At 40.7% G+C, this 15,920-nt stretch overlaps 1 protein-coding gene across 2 annotated transcripts in view; it reads right to left on the reverse strand.

Moving 5' to 3' along the window:
- The window catches only part of LOC149323272 (metalloprotease TIKI1-like), an 82,818-nt gene that overhangs the window by 20,878 nt on the left and 46,020 nt on the right, over nucleotides 1-15,920 (reverse strand). For both annotated transcript variants that reach the window (XM_089510563.1, XM_089510573.1), the window contains exons 3-4: nucleotides 6,941-7,087; nucleotides 1,742-1,916 (exon numbers count right to left, since the gene is read on the reverse strand). In XM_089510563.1, coding sequence (XP_089366689.1) covers nucleotides 1,742-1,916; nucleotides 6,941-7,087 — 322 coding nt within the window. The remainder of the gene's footprint in view (nucleotides 1-1,741; nucleotides 1,917-6,940; nucleotides 7,088-15,920) is intronic.

A 15,920-nucleotide genomic window follows, 5' to 3' on the forward strand; every position in this document is an offset into this window, starting at 1 on the left:
CATAACCCATCCACTGTTATGTTTACCTGAGGAAAAGGGCAATTGCAACACTGAAAACTTAGGGCATCGTTGAGGAACCTCCTATCCCAACTTTCTGGTTTCTTTCTTCTTCTTTTTTAAATCTAGGTTGATAAATTCTGTACAGTGGGCCCTTGTTATACGCTGGAGTTTGGTTCCAAGATCCCCCATGTATAACAAAATCCGTGGATGCTCAACTCCCATTAAATATAATGACATAGCAAAATGGTGCCCCTTATAAAAAATGGAAAATCAAGGTTTGATATTTGAAAGTGATACTTTTTTTGAACATTTTCAAACCGTGTATAAAAAATCCGTGTATAAGAAGAGCCGACTGTATTTCACTGTATCTTGCTGGATAAGACTCAATTTTTCATAATTATGTCAACAAAGACTCTGCTTCCAAATATTCAGGATTTATGCTTTGGAGATGGACAAAACCCAGCTAATTCATTTAGAAGAGAGGGGCTACTTTATCAAACTGGAACACCTTTGCTAGCAGTCTTCTATACTAAAGTGACTATAAACAGTCTAAGAGCTTCTGCTTCTTTGTATCAAGGTAGAGCATTTCATCTATGCAAAAGAATCTGTTCTTAAAGTAGACTGGAGTATTCCTCAGCACCTAGTTGCAGCTATGATTTATTCTGCAGCCCCATCGTCCTTTAATTGCATTATTTGGAACCATCCCCACTCTTCAGTGCTCTGTTTTTTTAAACAAAATCATGTTCGTCTTAGGGTGCCACAAGTCAGAAACAACTTCGAGGCACACAAAAGCAGTAGCAATAAGAAATGTCCATCTAAGCATGTCCTTTCCCTTACCACTGAGCAACTACAATCACACCCCCAACTCAGGCACCAAAATATCTATTAAGGCCTAAACACCTATCTATTTAAGTGTAGTTTTTTTTTTAATGTCCTGCTCCCTCCCCATGTCTTTTGCTCTGCTTCCTCTCTAGGTGTCTTTACAGTACTCAGCTCTCCAGCTTTACTCAGATGACTCTGTTGGGGAAAGGAGGATAATGAAATAAAGGGCAGATGAAGTGAGGGAAGTTTACAGCTGGATGGGGTAAGAGCATCTTTTGAGTTCATAGTTGCACTGAAACTCTGTACTCTTACCTAGTTGTATTGTGATTTTCCATTGAATTGTTGTGACTATGAGAATGCACAGTCTGATTTCAATGCGAGCTTGTGTTTGAGTTTGATAGTTATGAGAGACTTGGGGAGCAGCAAAAAAGTGGGGTAGAGGGTCACAAGTTGCCCACAGATCAAACTTTCCCTAGCCCTGGTTTTACAATTAAGTGATTCTTTAAAAGAATTCTTAACATACTGTATAAAAGCAGTACTACCAGATAGCCACTGAACTTTTTGCCAATACTTGGTACCCAACTATGCGCAACTCCTCAAAATAATGTGTTTAGTTGACCCCAGGTGTGCTTTTGCTAAAGCTTGAGGCATGTAGGTCATTATTTCAATGCTTCTAAAGCAAAATTTAAACCCCCAGTTATTGTTGGCCTCCAGCTCTCAGCGACTTTAGCCAACACAGCAATAGGGAAGGAAGATGGGAGATGAAGTCCAACAAGGTGTGAAAGACCAGCCACAAGTTATCTACCCATTAAAAGGACTTCCACACATGAAAGTCTGTATTTGTACAGAATCAGCAGAATCAAAATTAATGTTGGCACTTGATGAAATTGAAATTTAAAAAACCCCGAGACATACACACCAGCTCCAAATGCAAAGAAGAAACTTTTGTCGGGATATTCTGCCAACAGATCTTTCACCCTCTTGCCCATCCGCTCGTTCCGCTTGTAGATAAGCTCCTGCCGGAAGTAGCTGTCAATCTCCATAGCTGTGATGCGTTCATGTGGCGGCAGAGTGGCATTGATGAAATTTGGGACCTATGCAAGAAGTGAAAGAAAATGTTTAAAAAGCAACCAGGATTAAAATTGAATATTTGAGCCTAACCATCTCTTAAAGAAACATGGGATTGCTGCCAACTGGTGCTTCTACAATAATTGTATAATGAAGTTATTACATGACATAACATCACTGAATTCAGGGCTTTCTCAAGTCACTTCAATGGGCAGGGAAATGCACAGCGTGGAATAATGACTCTTTTAGACTGTAGAACCCCCCCATGCTATCACGGTGGCCATATTGGCTAATGGATTCCGAGTACCATAGCTCAAAAATTAACTTTTCCAAGTTCTGGGAAAATACGGATTGTGGTTAAATCACATGATGAACTACTTTTTACTTAAAATTTGAAATTGTATTTCAGGAATACTCCTTCTGAGGTCTAATATTTGTTTCTCCTAAACAAGGAGAGAAGGAATTACAGAAGGAAAGGACATGGTGAGAGATTTTACAAGCCCAAGAAGAAAAAGAGATGAGGTAATAGGAGATGCCATGAAACTTTGGAAACCCCTTAATTAAACACAGCAGATGCCCTGAAAGGGAATGGTCTGGCTATACAGGTAACCCTATAGAAAAGGTTCTACTTAGTACCCTAACCATGTTCATTTACTTTCTGAATCCTGACTTCACAGCTCTTAGTTCACTTCCACACTGCAACACACTGCAACTTCAAAAACAACAAATGTGAAGCACTTTTTCCCTAGACAACCAAAAATGATAGACAGGCCTACATGGGAGATGCCATTCTCTAAAGTAAATTGAGCACAATCCAGGTACTTTAAAGATAAATACTACTACCATACTGCCAGTTCTCTCAGTGAACAGTATCAATGTTCTTGCCCACTTTTCCTAGAGACCACTGCTAGCTCCAATGGAAGGTAAATGTAACCCACATAATAACTTCTGATCTATAACACAATTACATGTAACACAGAATCGGTGTGTTATGGAATTAGTTTTCCTCAAAACTAACAGATGGCTCAGCCACACAATGCGTTTCTTTGCAAGTTGTGGGGTTTTATTCATGTAAGGCAGGGGTGTGTGAAACCTTTGTCCTCCCAAGTGTTTTGGACTTGCATGGCCAATGGTAAAAGAAGATGTTATCCAAACTATCTAGTAAGCCAGAGGTTCCCCACCCTTATTGTACAGGTTGCCTTACTTTCTCTAAGCATGAATAGACAGATATGGTATGATATTACAGGGCTGAAGAAAGAAATCCTAAATGCACAGATTAGAAAGCTCTGGCATAAGTGACAAGTAGATCTCTCAGAGATATGAACAATAAAGACTGCAATTCCTAGAATCTTTGAAAAGCACTGGCCATGCTGGCTGAGAGATTCTGAGAGTTATTCTCAAGAAAGCAACTTTTCCATGCTCTCTCCACCGCAACTTTTGCACACTGCTTATTGCCTATGGTTGTTGCTAAGGAGACTTCCTTGCACAATCTATGCTGCAGGGAGAAACACCTAGTTCAACTGTATGCAGTCACCTTCAGCATTTACATACCAGTGTGAGCTGCCCTTAGGACTAGGTGGACAGAAGCAAAGCTCTTGTTTATTCATACCATCTAACAGTAGAGGAGACAGTCAGTATGGTGTAGTGGTTTGAGTGTTGGACTATGATTTTGGAGACCAGGTTTCAAATCCCTGCTCAGCCATGGAAATCCACTGGGTGAGATTGTGCAAGTCACACTCTCTCAGCCTCAGAGAAAGGCAAAGACATACCTCCTCTGAACAAATCTTTCCAAGAAAACCCCATGATAAGTTCACCTCAGGGTTGCAGTTAATCAGAAATGACTGGAAGACAACACAACAGTAAATGAAATCAAATATCACCGTGTACTCAATCTCCCACCAGAATAGTGAGGCTTTACAACAGCAACTGAAAGCAGCTTAGCCAAACTGTAACTCAGATTCATCTTCATCCCATTCAGTCCACTAGCACTCCCTACTGCAGATCTGAAGCTGGTAAAATCCAAATATTGTTGGACTGCAATTCCCATAATCCTTCCTTACTGCCTAGGCTCATAAGGAAAAGATGGGAGGAGGAATCCAACAACACCTGGAGTGACACAAGCTGCCCACCCCTACTACAGATTGTTCCAAACAGCCAAGTGGTTTCAGAACATGAAACCTCTCCTCCTAATGGTGTTATGACTAACAAACTCAAAGAGGGGAAGGGGGGAACTTTGCAATGTCGCACTGATTTAATTGACTGGAGGTTAACACTGAAGATTTCAGATTTGCTCATCCATGGCTATTTTCATTGCCATAAAAATTACAATAAAATTTTAATTTTGTAAAACTCAAAGTAAGGAAGAACAGCAGACCCACCTCCGGTGGGCCCCCAGAACATCCCAGGGCAGAAAACTGGCCCAAGGGATGCCACAGTTGCCCATTCCTGATTTAAAAGGTGTCATGTAGTACCAGCCTATCTAATTCATATGAATGGTATAATTTTGCAATAGTCTCTCCCTTTGGCTTGTGTTGGGAAACAGAACTTAAACTCAGACTCCTGCCTCTACCCTTAAGGTCTCCAGTTCCTACTTTCCCAGATCCAGTTCCTCACAAATATCTAGATATAAAACATATCAAGTCTCAAAATGAAAGACACAGCCATAGAAACCACTGGCTAGCAGGCTGCCTCACTGTGAACCTCTTATTCAGTCACAGAGTACTCATGCTTGACAAAGTTTTTAAAAAGAATTTGTTGTTGCATGCCTTCATGGTGAGCCTAAGGCAACCCTGTCATAGGAGTTTTCTTGGCAAGATTTGTTCAGAGGAGATTTGCAAGCAGTTCAGCACAAGCCATAATGGATATTCTCAAAGGTCTAGGAGAATAACAAAAGTTGTAGATTTCTCCAAGGAGAGGCTAAAGGGGCATGTAAATGAACACTTAAATGGTCTTGCAGAGGAAAGAATTCCACAGCACTTAAAGCACAATTAAAAAAAATAAAGGCTTGATAGTTATGGAAAACAATATCCATTCTAAAAAAAGATGGTGCCTGGAACAGCAACCCATTGACTACTCTGAAAGCTGTTGAGCTTGAAATTGGTAGAGAAGATATCCCTTGAGGTATTCAGAGACCAAGGCTATCATACAGGCTTTAAGAAATGAAGGGCCTTCCCTTCATCCCAAATGCCACTTTCCCTGGTCTCAGAGGGATAAAAGGAGAAGCAATATCTGCTGGACTCAATCTCTTCTCCCACTGCCACCCACTTTCCTCCTGTGTCCTGTCTTTAGATTATTAAGCCTGAGGGCAGGGAGCTATTTTTTCCCTGTTCCTTTTCTTGTACATCACCATGTATAATGATGGCACTATATAACCGATGATGATGGTGGTGATGATGGATAGATTTTAAAAAAAAATCTTGGAGCTGAAAGCCAACCACTAACAATTTCAGAGAAGATGTAACATTCATTCTGATTCACACCACTGCATTTTGTACCAGTTAACGTTTCAAAATCATTTTCAAAGGCAGCCCTCTGCAAGTCACACCATTGCCATGTTGTAAATGAGAGTGAGTGAAACTTTTAGATGAGATAACAATGAAATGTGGTGCTGGAGAAGAGTTCTGCAGATACTGTGGACTACTAGAAAGACAAATAAATAGGCCCTAGAGCTAATCAAGCCTGAACTCTCCTTAGAAACCAAAATGACTAAACTGGGACTGTCATACTTTGGACATATCATGAGAAGGCATGACTTACCAAGAAAGACAATAATGCTTGATAAGGTAGAAGGCAGTAGGAAAAGATGACAACCACATTATAGATGTATAGACTCAGTCAAGGAAGCCACAGCCCTAAATCTGCAAGACCTGAGCAGGCTGGCTGACAACAGGATAGCCCTGTTTAAATATCTGAAGGGATGTCATATATCGAGGAGGGAGCTAGCTTGTTTTCTGCTGCTCCAGAGACTAGGTCTCGGAGCAATGGATGCAAGGTCCAGGAAAAGAGATTCCGCCTCAACGTTAGGAGGAACTTCCTGACAGTAAGGGCTGTTCGACAGTGGAACAAACTCCCTCGGAGTGTAGTGGAGTCTCCTTCCTTAGAAGTCTTTAAACAGAGGTTGGATGGCCATCTGTCGGGGATGCTTTGATTTAGATTTCCTGCATAGCAGGGGGTTGGACTGGATGGTCCTTGCGGTCTCTTCCAACTCTAGGATTCTAGGATAAATTTAATTCATGAGGTTACCATAAATTCAAGTTGACTTGACAGCAGTTAACAATAGCATTCCCATAATGGGAAAACAATCTCAGTCCCCCCCATCCCTTTTCCTTTTTTAAAAAGACTTGTACCAGCAGAGGCAAAATGGCATTATTTACCTACTTTACCTTCTACTAACTTTTTTCTATGGATGGAAAAGCCAGTATGAGCTCCAAATATTTTAACTAACTGCAATCTTATGCGTGTTTAAGAAACAACTCCAATTGCATTGAATGAGACTCCCTCTGAAGTAAGTTAGTATAAGATTGTGTATGAAGATGCCCATTTCATTAATACTACTACAAAATATGTGACATTCTCCTGTTGGAATGCAGGGCTGGGGAACAGTTGGCCCCAAATATATTTCAAACTACCACCCCCATAATTCTTTATCACCAGGCAAGGTAGCTGAGAGTTCTGGGAGGTAAAGTCAAAAACAGCTAGAGAGCTAAAGGTTTGACATCTGCTTGTTTTTTTATATATATTTTTAAAATTTTACAAAACAAATTTTAGTATTCTTTCCATACATACATGTACTTTTGCATCTTATTCATTTTTTAAAAACATCTGCTTGTTTCACCTTGCCTGCCTAACAAATCAGAAGCAGTCTATCATGAAAGAGCAGCAATAATGCTCCCACAGTAGCATTGTGGAGTGCAAAGTTAACAGAAAAGCATTCAAGCTCATACAAATGCACAAAAGGTATGCCTTTAAAATTTCCTGTCTTTTGGAAATGCTGGGTGGTTAGCTAGCTGACAGCCGAGGCTGACTGGCAATGTAAGAGGACAAGACTCACTTGAGAAGTGTCATGATTGAAGATGATGGAGTTGAGGTCTCCACAGTTGTAATGCTTGATCAGGTCTTCGGTTGTATAAGGGATCTGCAGGCTGCCTGCTCGGAGGTTTTCTTGCTGCAAAAGGGTCTGATTCAAAGCAAAGATCACCTAGGCAGGAGGTGGGGTGGGGAGAGGAAAAGGCAAAGTTCCCCATCAGTCCTTAAGCTGAGAAAAATAGATATGCTGTAGCTGTACACATCTTCACCCCAACGTCTATTAAACAGAGATATAACTAATACCATTAAAAATCAGAAGAACATTGGTATTAATTAACACTGGGAGGTCTCAGAGTCATCTAACTATATTACTTTAACCCTTTGAGCTTTATCACACTAGCAAGATCCCGTGGGAAAGCAGGAGTTAAATGCGATTTAAAGTACATTCAAATTTAAGCAAAACTTGCAAATTCGGGGAATTTATCACACTAGGGGCCTGCCCATGAGAAATAACATGAAGTTAATCAGAACACAAAGCAGAGAAAACTGGCAGCTTTTTTCCTTTGGGTTGTTCCTAAAGTAAAAAGCTGCCGGTTTTCTCTGCTTTGCATTCGGATTAACTTCACGTTATTTCACGTTAACTGCGACATTGTGTGATAAACTTTGTTTCTCTTCCACCTCCAAAAAAGCTATTCATTCTTGTAGTATATCAACAAAGGAGTTTATCACACTAGCGAGATTCCATGGGAAAATGGGAGTTAAATGAGATTTAAATCAAAGAAAACCTGGAAATGCCCAAAGTTCATCACACAACATCACAGTTAACGTGAAATAACGTGAAGTTAATCTGAATGCAAAGCAGAGAAAAACATTATTTCACCTTACCTGCGATGTTGTGTGATAAACTTTGGGCATTTCTGGGTTTTCTTTGCTTTAAATCTCATTTAACTCCCATTTTCCCATGGAATCCCGTGTGATAAACTCCTTTGTTGGTATGCTACAAGAATGAATAGCTTTTTTGGAGGTGGAAGAGAAACAAACACACAGAGTTTATTTGTAACGGCCAATGTATTTCACTGAGTTGTGTGAAGCTTCCCCCAACCCATTTCATCCCCATTGCACCATTTTAAAAAGAGGTAGCCAGGCTACAGTCTGAATGAAACACTGTTGGACGGAACAGCTTGTTTGATCATTTACCCTTGGATGAGATATTGGATTCCAACTCTCCAAAGCCCTAGCTGGAATGGCCAGTGAACAAGGATTCTGGGAGCTGAAATTCAACAATAGTTAGAGCCTCCCTGACTGAGACCCTGGACCCCTTCACACTACACAGTGACAGCGCTATGGTTCAGTATTAACTGCCATGGCAACATACTATGGAACATAGGGGGCTTGTAGTCTGGAAGTAGAGGAAAACTTTGGCTGAGAATTCTGAGTATGCTTCCCTAAAGCAGTTAAAGTAGAATCATAGGATTATAATTGTGTGATGTGAATGGGTCCCCAGTACTTTGGACCATCTCCTCCCTCCAAATTTAAATGTATTCCAATATTAAGCAATAACAAGAAAGCAAGAAGAGAGAGTTGTCCCAAGAAAATAATTAATCAATCCCACATCTCTGGATTGGAATCTGGCTACTTTGTGTATTTAAAAAAAGTGTGTGTGTGTGTGTGTGTGTGTGTGTGTGTGTATAATGGGGTGGGGGTGGGGTTTTGGAACATTTTAGTCCCTAACCCAGGCTTTAATATTCATACTAGCTTACTGTTTAAAAGGATAGACAAGGTGAAGCACCTATTGAAAAACACCTTCTCTAGAAACTGAAATATACTGGTGTATATTGGTTTTGGTTATTCTAATACTAAATAGATGTTGAGTAGTTTCCCATGCAGAAAACCATGCGATGTACAAAATACATGGGGGGAATAAAAGCAACCAACTTGTTCTTAAGTTTTCTTATACTTGATAGGCTTCATTCTTTTGCAACCTTGTGAAACTCTCCTCCAGCGTGGCATAGGACTTTCAGGTATTCTTCCTAAGGGTGAAATCCTATGCACATTTTCTGGGGAAGAAGTCTGATAAAACACAATGGGATTTACTTTCAAGTAAATATGAACAGTCATGTTATGAGCAATGCCAATAAAGCTATGGTTAAAGAAATAGTCATAACATGACACCACTACAATTAATGATGGCATCTATGTTCTGGCTTATCAAGGAGATGAATAAGATTGTAGTTAAGGAGCCAATCTCCTTTTACATTCTGTAAACAGTGGTACCTTTATGGCAGATGGATCACTTAAAGCTAATAGCTGTTATAAATGGAATCCCTTTATCCAGAAACAGAACCTAAAAGCTTCCCAATACAGTTTTTCTAGCTCAGATTATCGCACAAAGCAATTGCGATACCAGGTGCAGCTTCAAACAGTGCGCCCTTTGTGAAAAGTTTATCTTTAGTACACAGTTAGGTGACCTACAGTCTCAGGGTTTCATAACAACGGGAAATTCCTGCACTTGTGAATTTTAAGAAAGGGTTTTCCTTTGTGGAAATGCTTTTGTTCAGTTGCAAAAGTGTGAGAAGGGAAATAATGGATAAAATGCAACCTTATCTAGAAATGAGCCCTCAAAATAAACACTGTGAGACAATTTCCACTCTATAGTTTCCTTTTGAATGTTAGCTTAAATGGAAAAACGTCATCTTTTCACTTTAATTTTTAGGGTTTCTATAGTGATTTGAGCATTCCAAGGTTTTCATGTATACTATTTTAACAATCCTGAAAAAGAATATCAGTTATCATCCTGTACTGCAGGTGGATCTGAGGACTAGTACAGTGGGCCCTTGGTATCTGATGGGGTTTGATTCCAAGACCCCCATGGATACCAAAATCCGTGGACATTCCAATCCCATTAAATGCAATGGCATAGAGAAATGGTGTTTCCTATATAAAATAGAAATATCAAAGTTTGCTTTTGGAATTTATACGGACTTCACAGTATACAATCCGAGCTATAATTGTATAGAACCATATACGACAGCTACAGCAGATCTGAGGCACTTTTGAAACATGTGCTTTTAAAAAGGTACAGTACTTTATATTCAGCCATCAGTGGATATTGTTCCATTTTGCCATTACTTCCACCTGCCCAGTTCCTGGGGGAAAAAAGTACTGTATTTTCTGGCGTATAAGACTACTTTTTAACCCAGGAAAATCTTCTCAAAAGTCGGGGGTCGTCTTATACGGCGGGTGTCATCTTATACGGCAGGTGCTGAAACTTTCAAGCTGGACTGGACAATCTGCTGTCACCACATATGTAACTGAAGGGCGGAGTAAGCTGCAGGCGTCTAGAACACCCGCGGTATGGAAAAAAGAGCCGTGTTTGCAATACCGCTCTGACAGTCTTGGAGACAGGGAGGGCTGGGCAGGCAGGGAGAGCTGACCAATCCAAGCAGGTTTTGTATACAACAAGTTTTCCTGCTAAGTACCCGCATGTCATAAGCATTTGAATTAAAATTACCATATTGAAATCAAATCTGATGTTTTTTACATTTTTATTTGGTTTGCATTGGAAGAGGGTTAGTCTTATACAGTGAGTATATCCCAAACTCTGTATTTTAACTGGAAAAGTTGGGGGTCGTCTTATACGCCCAGTCGTCTTATACGCCGGAAAATACGGTAAACCTCTTGTAATGCTCTTCTTACCATATTGCTCTCATGTGGGATGTGTGTTAAAGCTCAGATAGAGTTGCTTAAATTCTGCTTAGTAGCTTCTCCAAGTTATTGTCAGGTACTTTTTTAAAAAGATAGACACCAGTGAACAACTGTCCACTTGTCAGATCAGGTGTACTACTATTTGCCAGCACTTCCTCAAAATTCTATTGGACAAAATGTTTCAAGATGACTTTCCATCCTTAAAAACTGGGAGTTTGAAGTCTCGTTGCTTCGGAAATTTAAATTATCACATCAGGGCCAATTCAGCAATAATTGTGTTAGTGAAAGCTAGCACAACAATAGCCCTATAGTACTTGATATTTTCACACAGTCACACAATTGTGTGATAACTGCAACACAAATACCAAAAAATATTGTGATTGTGTTCCACACATATCATTATGAATCATTAGTACACTGAAACTGATCATTTCGCAGATGCACCATTTTGGCACTCTGGCGCATATCTGCAAATCATATTTACCTCCTGCACAGAATAAAATACAATAAAATAAAATTTATTACTTCACCACATTATTTTAATCCAGTATAAACAATATCATGCCCCCATATCTCAAAATAAGACTAAAATCCACTGCAAAACTGGTCCTGGCAATGAGAATGGATTGCCTCTGCCAAAATGCAGTCTGGGTAAATGTCCTTGGTTGCTTTCCCAGTAGTGCGAATGAAGTGTGATTAACTTTCACACCCTCACAATCGCACGTCATTTACACTACCGAGAAGCCATTCATGGGACCTCCCCATGAATGATTTGTTGCAGAATTATCATGGGAGAAGTCCTGGATGAGCGTGACATTATATGAAAATCTTAAACACAATAATGTGATTATGCGGGACTATGCCTTTTACTCCCTGTTTTTTTCTTGCCTGCAATTCTGCATACAACATATTTTCACTAGCGTAATGAAAGAGTCATGCATGAAACTATTCTGACTTTTTGTGGAATGTAATTTGTAGATCAGGGTTATGCAACTTGTTTCCTTGCACATGTTTGAGACTATAGCTTGCAGACACAATAACCAATTATCAAAACAGATGCTCAGAGCTGTAGTTCAAAACATCTGAGGGTACCAAGTTGGTTACTCCTACTGTAGATTCACTATTTCAGATTTAGGACAAATTAGTATGTTGAGCTATTATAAAACAGTAGACCACTTTAAAAAATCCATACAACAGAATTAGATAGCCACTCTTAGAGCAATATAGTATTATATTCTAGGCATCTGGGAACTCTCAAAGCCTGAGATTCGATGAAAGCCTTGTTGTATACACTTGTAATGCAACATGCACATTTTTCCCCAGAAGGGCGGGAAATCTCAAAGTGTTTTACAATGCTATATGGCACATATGCTGCCACCACCATAAGTCACTGATGCATGGTTGAGCCTCATAAGGCAGATGTTAAACACTAGTAAAAGTTTCTGATGAAAAAATAGCCATATACTGAACCATCTGTCCTGGGTGGCAGTGGCTAACCAGAACATCACCCACTGTTAAGATTTCTTTATCCTTGCCGCTTCCTCAACAAAGTGCACTGAATACCAATTTGTGTTCCCTGCTACAGGACTGCACCTCTGCTGTTCCAAAACCTGCCTGGGACAGATTTGCAGAAAGTTGAACTGAGTTTGTAGCCCTTCTGAAACTATTTCTCATCCTCGATAAGCCACACCAGGACATGCCATCCCTATTAAACTGTAGTCACGCCAAGATTGTTGCGTCTTCTGAAAAGATATACCAAGAGAACAAAAGTAACAACTTTATTGGAAAACCTCCCCCTCCCAGTGAGCACACACACACACATTCATGTTTAACTTTCCATTTCCACTGCAGCCTTCCCCACCACAACACATGCGCACACATTTTTGGTAGTGTGGAAAAATTGATTAAGCTTTGTAGTCAATGTACTGCTTCAGGCTTCATTCTCCTGGCTGAGTGTTCTTCAGCTGTCAGGGGCAAAGGCTGGGGGAGACACTTGTCCCTTTTACCAGCATTCCTGGAGCAGCCTGCTAGGCTAAGGGGCGGAGAGTATGTGTGTGTGAGTTAGAGCCCGGCAGATGCCTTTTTTGTCAAAGACAAAAGACCCCCAGCCATCCTCTCCACTTTTCATCACTTTCATCCAAGCCGGATCAAAGCACTGCTCTACATATGAAAGAGACCTGGCATTATGTGCCTCAAATTAGCCTATCGCCACCCCGCTAGCCTCCAAGGCCTCTCAACAAAAGCTCCCACATCTGTTCGGGTCTGTTTGCCTCATCTTCTCTCTCTCTTTTTCTGGGTATACCCTGTTTGTGTGTGTTTATGTGTGTGTGCTCAGCACTCAGTTTGAAGAGCCATTCAGTTCCCTGAATTTAGGGAGAACATCATCCTTTCCTTCAGGAGGACTCAGCAGCTTTTAATTGCCCCCGGGCCTATTTTTTTGGGGGGACTGCCACACTCACCCAAGCTGCTCACACTCAGGATCCCTGAACAATTGCCCTGTTTCTCCTGCTCCCTCTTTCTTCACCTGATGCAAAGAGACCCGGGCTCTAGCGGAGACTGCTGCCTGGAATCAAAGCGATCCTGGAATCAAAGGCAGCATGGCTATGAAAGTCAATAATCCTCTTTTGTCATGGTAATGGTCCGTGCTGGAGAGCTGAGAAGAAAAGCAGGACTCTGCTTAGATGCTGTGTATATTTCCTTAGAAGTGCTACGCCTGCCTCTCAGCTGCTTTTGAAGCCCTTCTCAAAGCCTATAACCTGAATGTTCTTTGGTGGCTACGAAGAACCACCCTGAACATGAATACACAAAAAGGGCTGGGCAAGATTTCAGAGTGGGACGTTATTTTATACAATGGTTGTTTCCCATTAGTATGGTTCCATACTAGTGTTTCCCTTGCAAGTTATCCTAATTCAACCTTCAGTTTAATACATTTGCCAAAAACAGGTTTGCCCACAGACATCCTGTTGTGCATTGTTGCTGAGGAGCTTCCAATTTCTCTCTAAAATTAGTCTTTAGGCCACGTCTCATGCATTTACATAGAAAATACAGTTGGCCCTTGGATACCAAAATCCATGGATGTTCAAGTACCATTACAGTATATACAATGGTGTACTAAAATAGTGAACTTTATTTTTTTTAAATGACAGAATTAAAGGTTTGCATTTTGGAATTTTGGGGCTGGGAATATTTTCAAGGTGTGGATGGTAGAATCTGTGGATATGGAGGGCTGACTGTGCAACTGCTGTGAAGACTGTAGGATTTCCCTATGTAACCACATTAGTGGTTCTCAGACATTCACTTCTCAAACATCCATCCCATTGACATTCACTTGAGAGCCATTCATCCATCTTTCACTGTGGGAAACACACATACTTGCTGCTGCTGTGTGCCTTCACATCACTTCTGACTTATGGCAACCCTATCACAGGGTTTCTTGACAAGATTGGTTCAGAGGAGGTTTGTCACTGCCTTCCTCTTAGGCTCTCCAAGCTCACCCTGTTGGTTTCCATGGCCAAATAGGGATTTGAACCCTGGTCTTCAGAGTCATAGACCAACACTCAAACCATTATGCTACCTTGGTTCTTTTACTAGACTCAAATATGACTCAAATATGACCCAAGTGTTTCCAAACAATCCCTGGACTAAAGCCTCAGAGGCAAAACAAACACAATGCCATTTTGGTGCTTAGCCTTCAATGTATTGCTGTTGCTGCTCTGTGCCTACAAGTCATTTCTGGCACATGGCAACCCTAAGGCAAACCATCACAGGGCAAGGAGGGATTCAGACCCTGGTATCCAGAGTCATAATCCAGTGCTCAATCTAGTGCTCAAATCACTACACCATATTGGCTGGGAGCTTACATACTTACTGTATGTCCTATTAATCCTAATGGATAGCAAAGGAAGATTCTCCTATGCTTAATCAGGATTTCTGAGAAAGCATGCCTGCTTTGAAATTGCTTTCCAGAAATATATTTTAATGTTAAAACCAAACACCTACTGCAACTTCAGTGTAAACCAAACACAGATAAAGCTAGGCTGGTAACTAACAGATAGAAAAGTAATAATTTCTAAACACACACATCATAGAGCAGGGGAAGGGAACATGTGGTGTTGCAGTGTTCTTGGACTGCAGATCCCATCAGTCTTCGGTACATATAGCCAGTTGTAAAGGATAATAAGAATGCCAATCCAGCAACTACTGAAGGGCCATAGGTTCCCTGTACCTGCCATGAAATATTCATTTTATTAAAACAATTTCACAATAAACTCATCACTTACTAGAAGGATCTGCTTACAAACTGCTTTCACAAATGCACATGACCAGGGTTCAAATCCCCACTCGGCCATGGAAATCCACTGGATGACCTTGGACAAGTCACACTCTCTCAGAGGAAGTACAAATCTCACCAAGAAAACCCCATAATAGGTTCATCTCAGTTGGAAATGGCTTGAAGGCACACAACAACAATATCCCATATGCTGTACTGTCAAATCTGGATAGATATAAATAAGTGGTGGGATGAAATTTCCAAGAGCTAAAGTTAACATAGCAAATACTCCACTACCCAGAGTGAATCCATTTCATGTCAGGTTTAAAGTAGCTTCAAATTCAGGCTGAATTCGAAATGAAACTTTAATCCCATCTCTATTGCTTCCCTGTTTCCTCTACCAAGTTTTTGCCTTCCACAATGGGATAAGAGTTATCAGGCAGAAAGAAAGCCCCAGCAAGTCTTTTTTGTGCTGCAAATAACACATGGAACATCATTTCCTACCAGAAATCGTGAAGCTTGTATTCAAGTAGCCATTATCAAGAGCAGATAGCTACCACCCTAGTCACAAGTTTCTGATTTTATTCCATATCCTCAACCCTGAGGTGTTTACATGGAAATAAAATGTGTGATGTGATTTTTCCCCCTTGTATACCTCTCTGCCTGTGTTGAGCATCAATGGCTGTAACAGCAGCAAAAGAAATATATTGCATGGTGACATTAAGAGACTCAGTGGCAGCACTTGGAAGCCTCCTTAACTGAGAAAATGTAAAGGACAACAACAAGCAGCCAAGATGCCATTGCCTCCTCTCTAGTTTTTCTGAGCAGGGAAGAGTGAAGATGGCCATGGTCTTGCCACCTAGTGATATTATGCATTTCTGTACCACACATGACAATGAAGAAGAGGAGGAACTAGGCACAGCATTAATATGGGCTATACAGCATCTTTTAAATCCAGGGTGCTGACCCCAAACTTGTTGGACTGCTACTCCCAGCATTCCTCAGCATCTACTATGCTGGCTGAGACCAC

Source organism: Sceloporus occidentalis, unplaced genomic scaffold, assembly GCF_023333645.1.
Source record: "Sceloporus occidentalis isolate IW3139 unplaced genomic scaffold, rSceOcc1.0.p SCAF_1, whole genome shotgun sequence".
Classification (NCBI taxonomy): domain Eukaryota; kingdom Metazoa; phylum Chordata; class Lepidosauria; order Squamata; family Phrynosomatidae; genus Sceloporus; species Sceloporus occidentalis.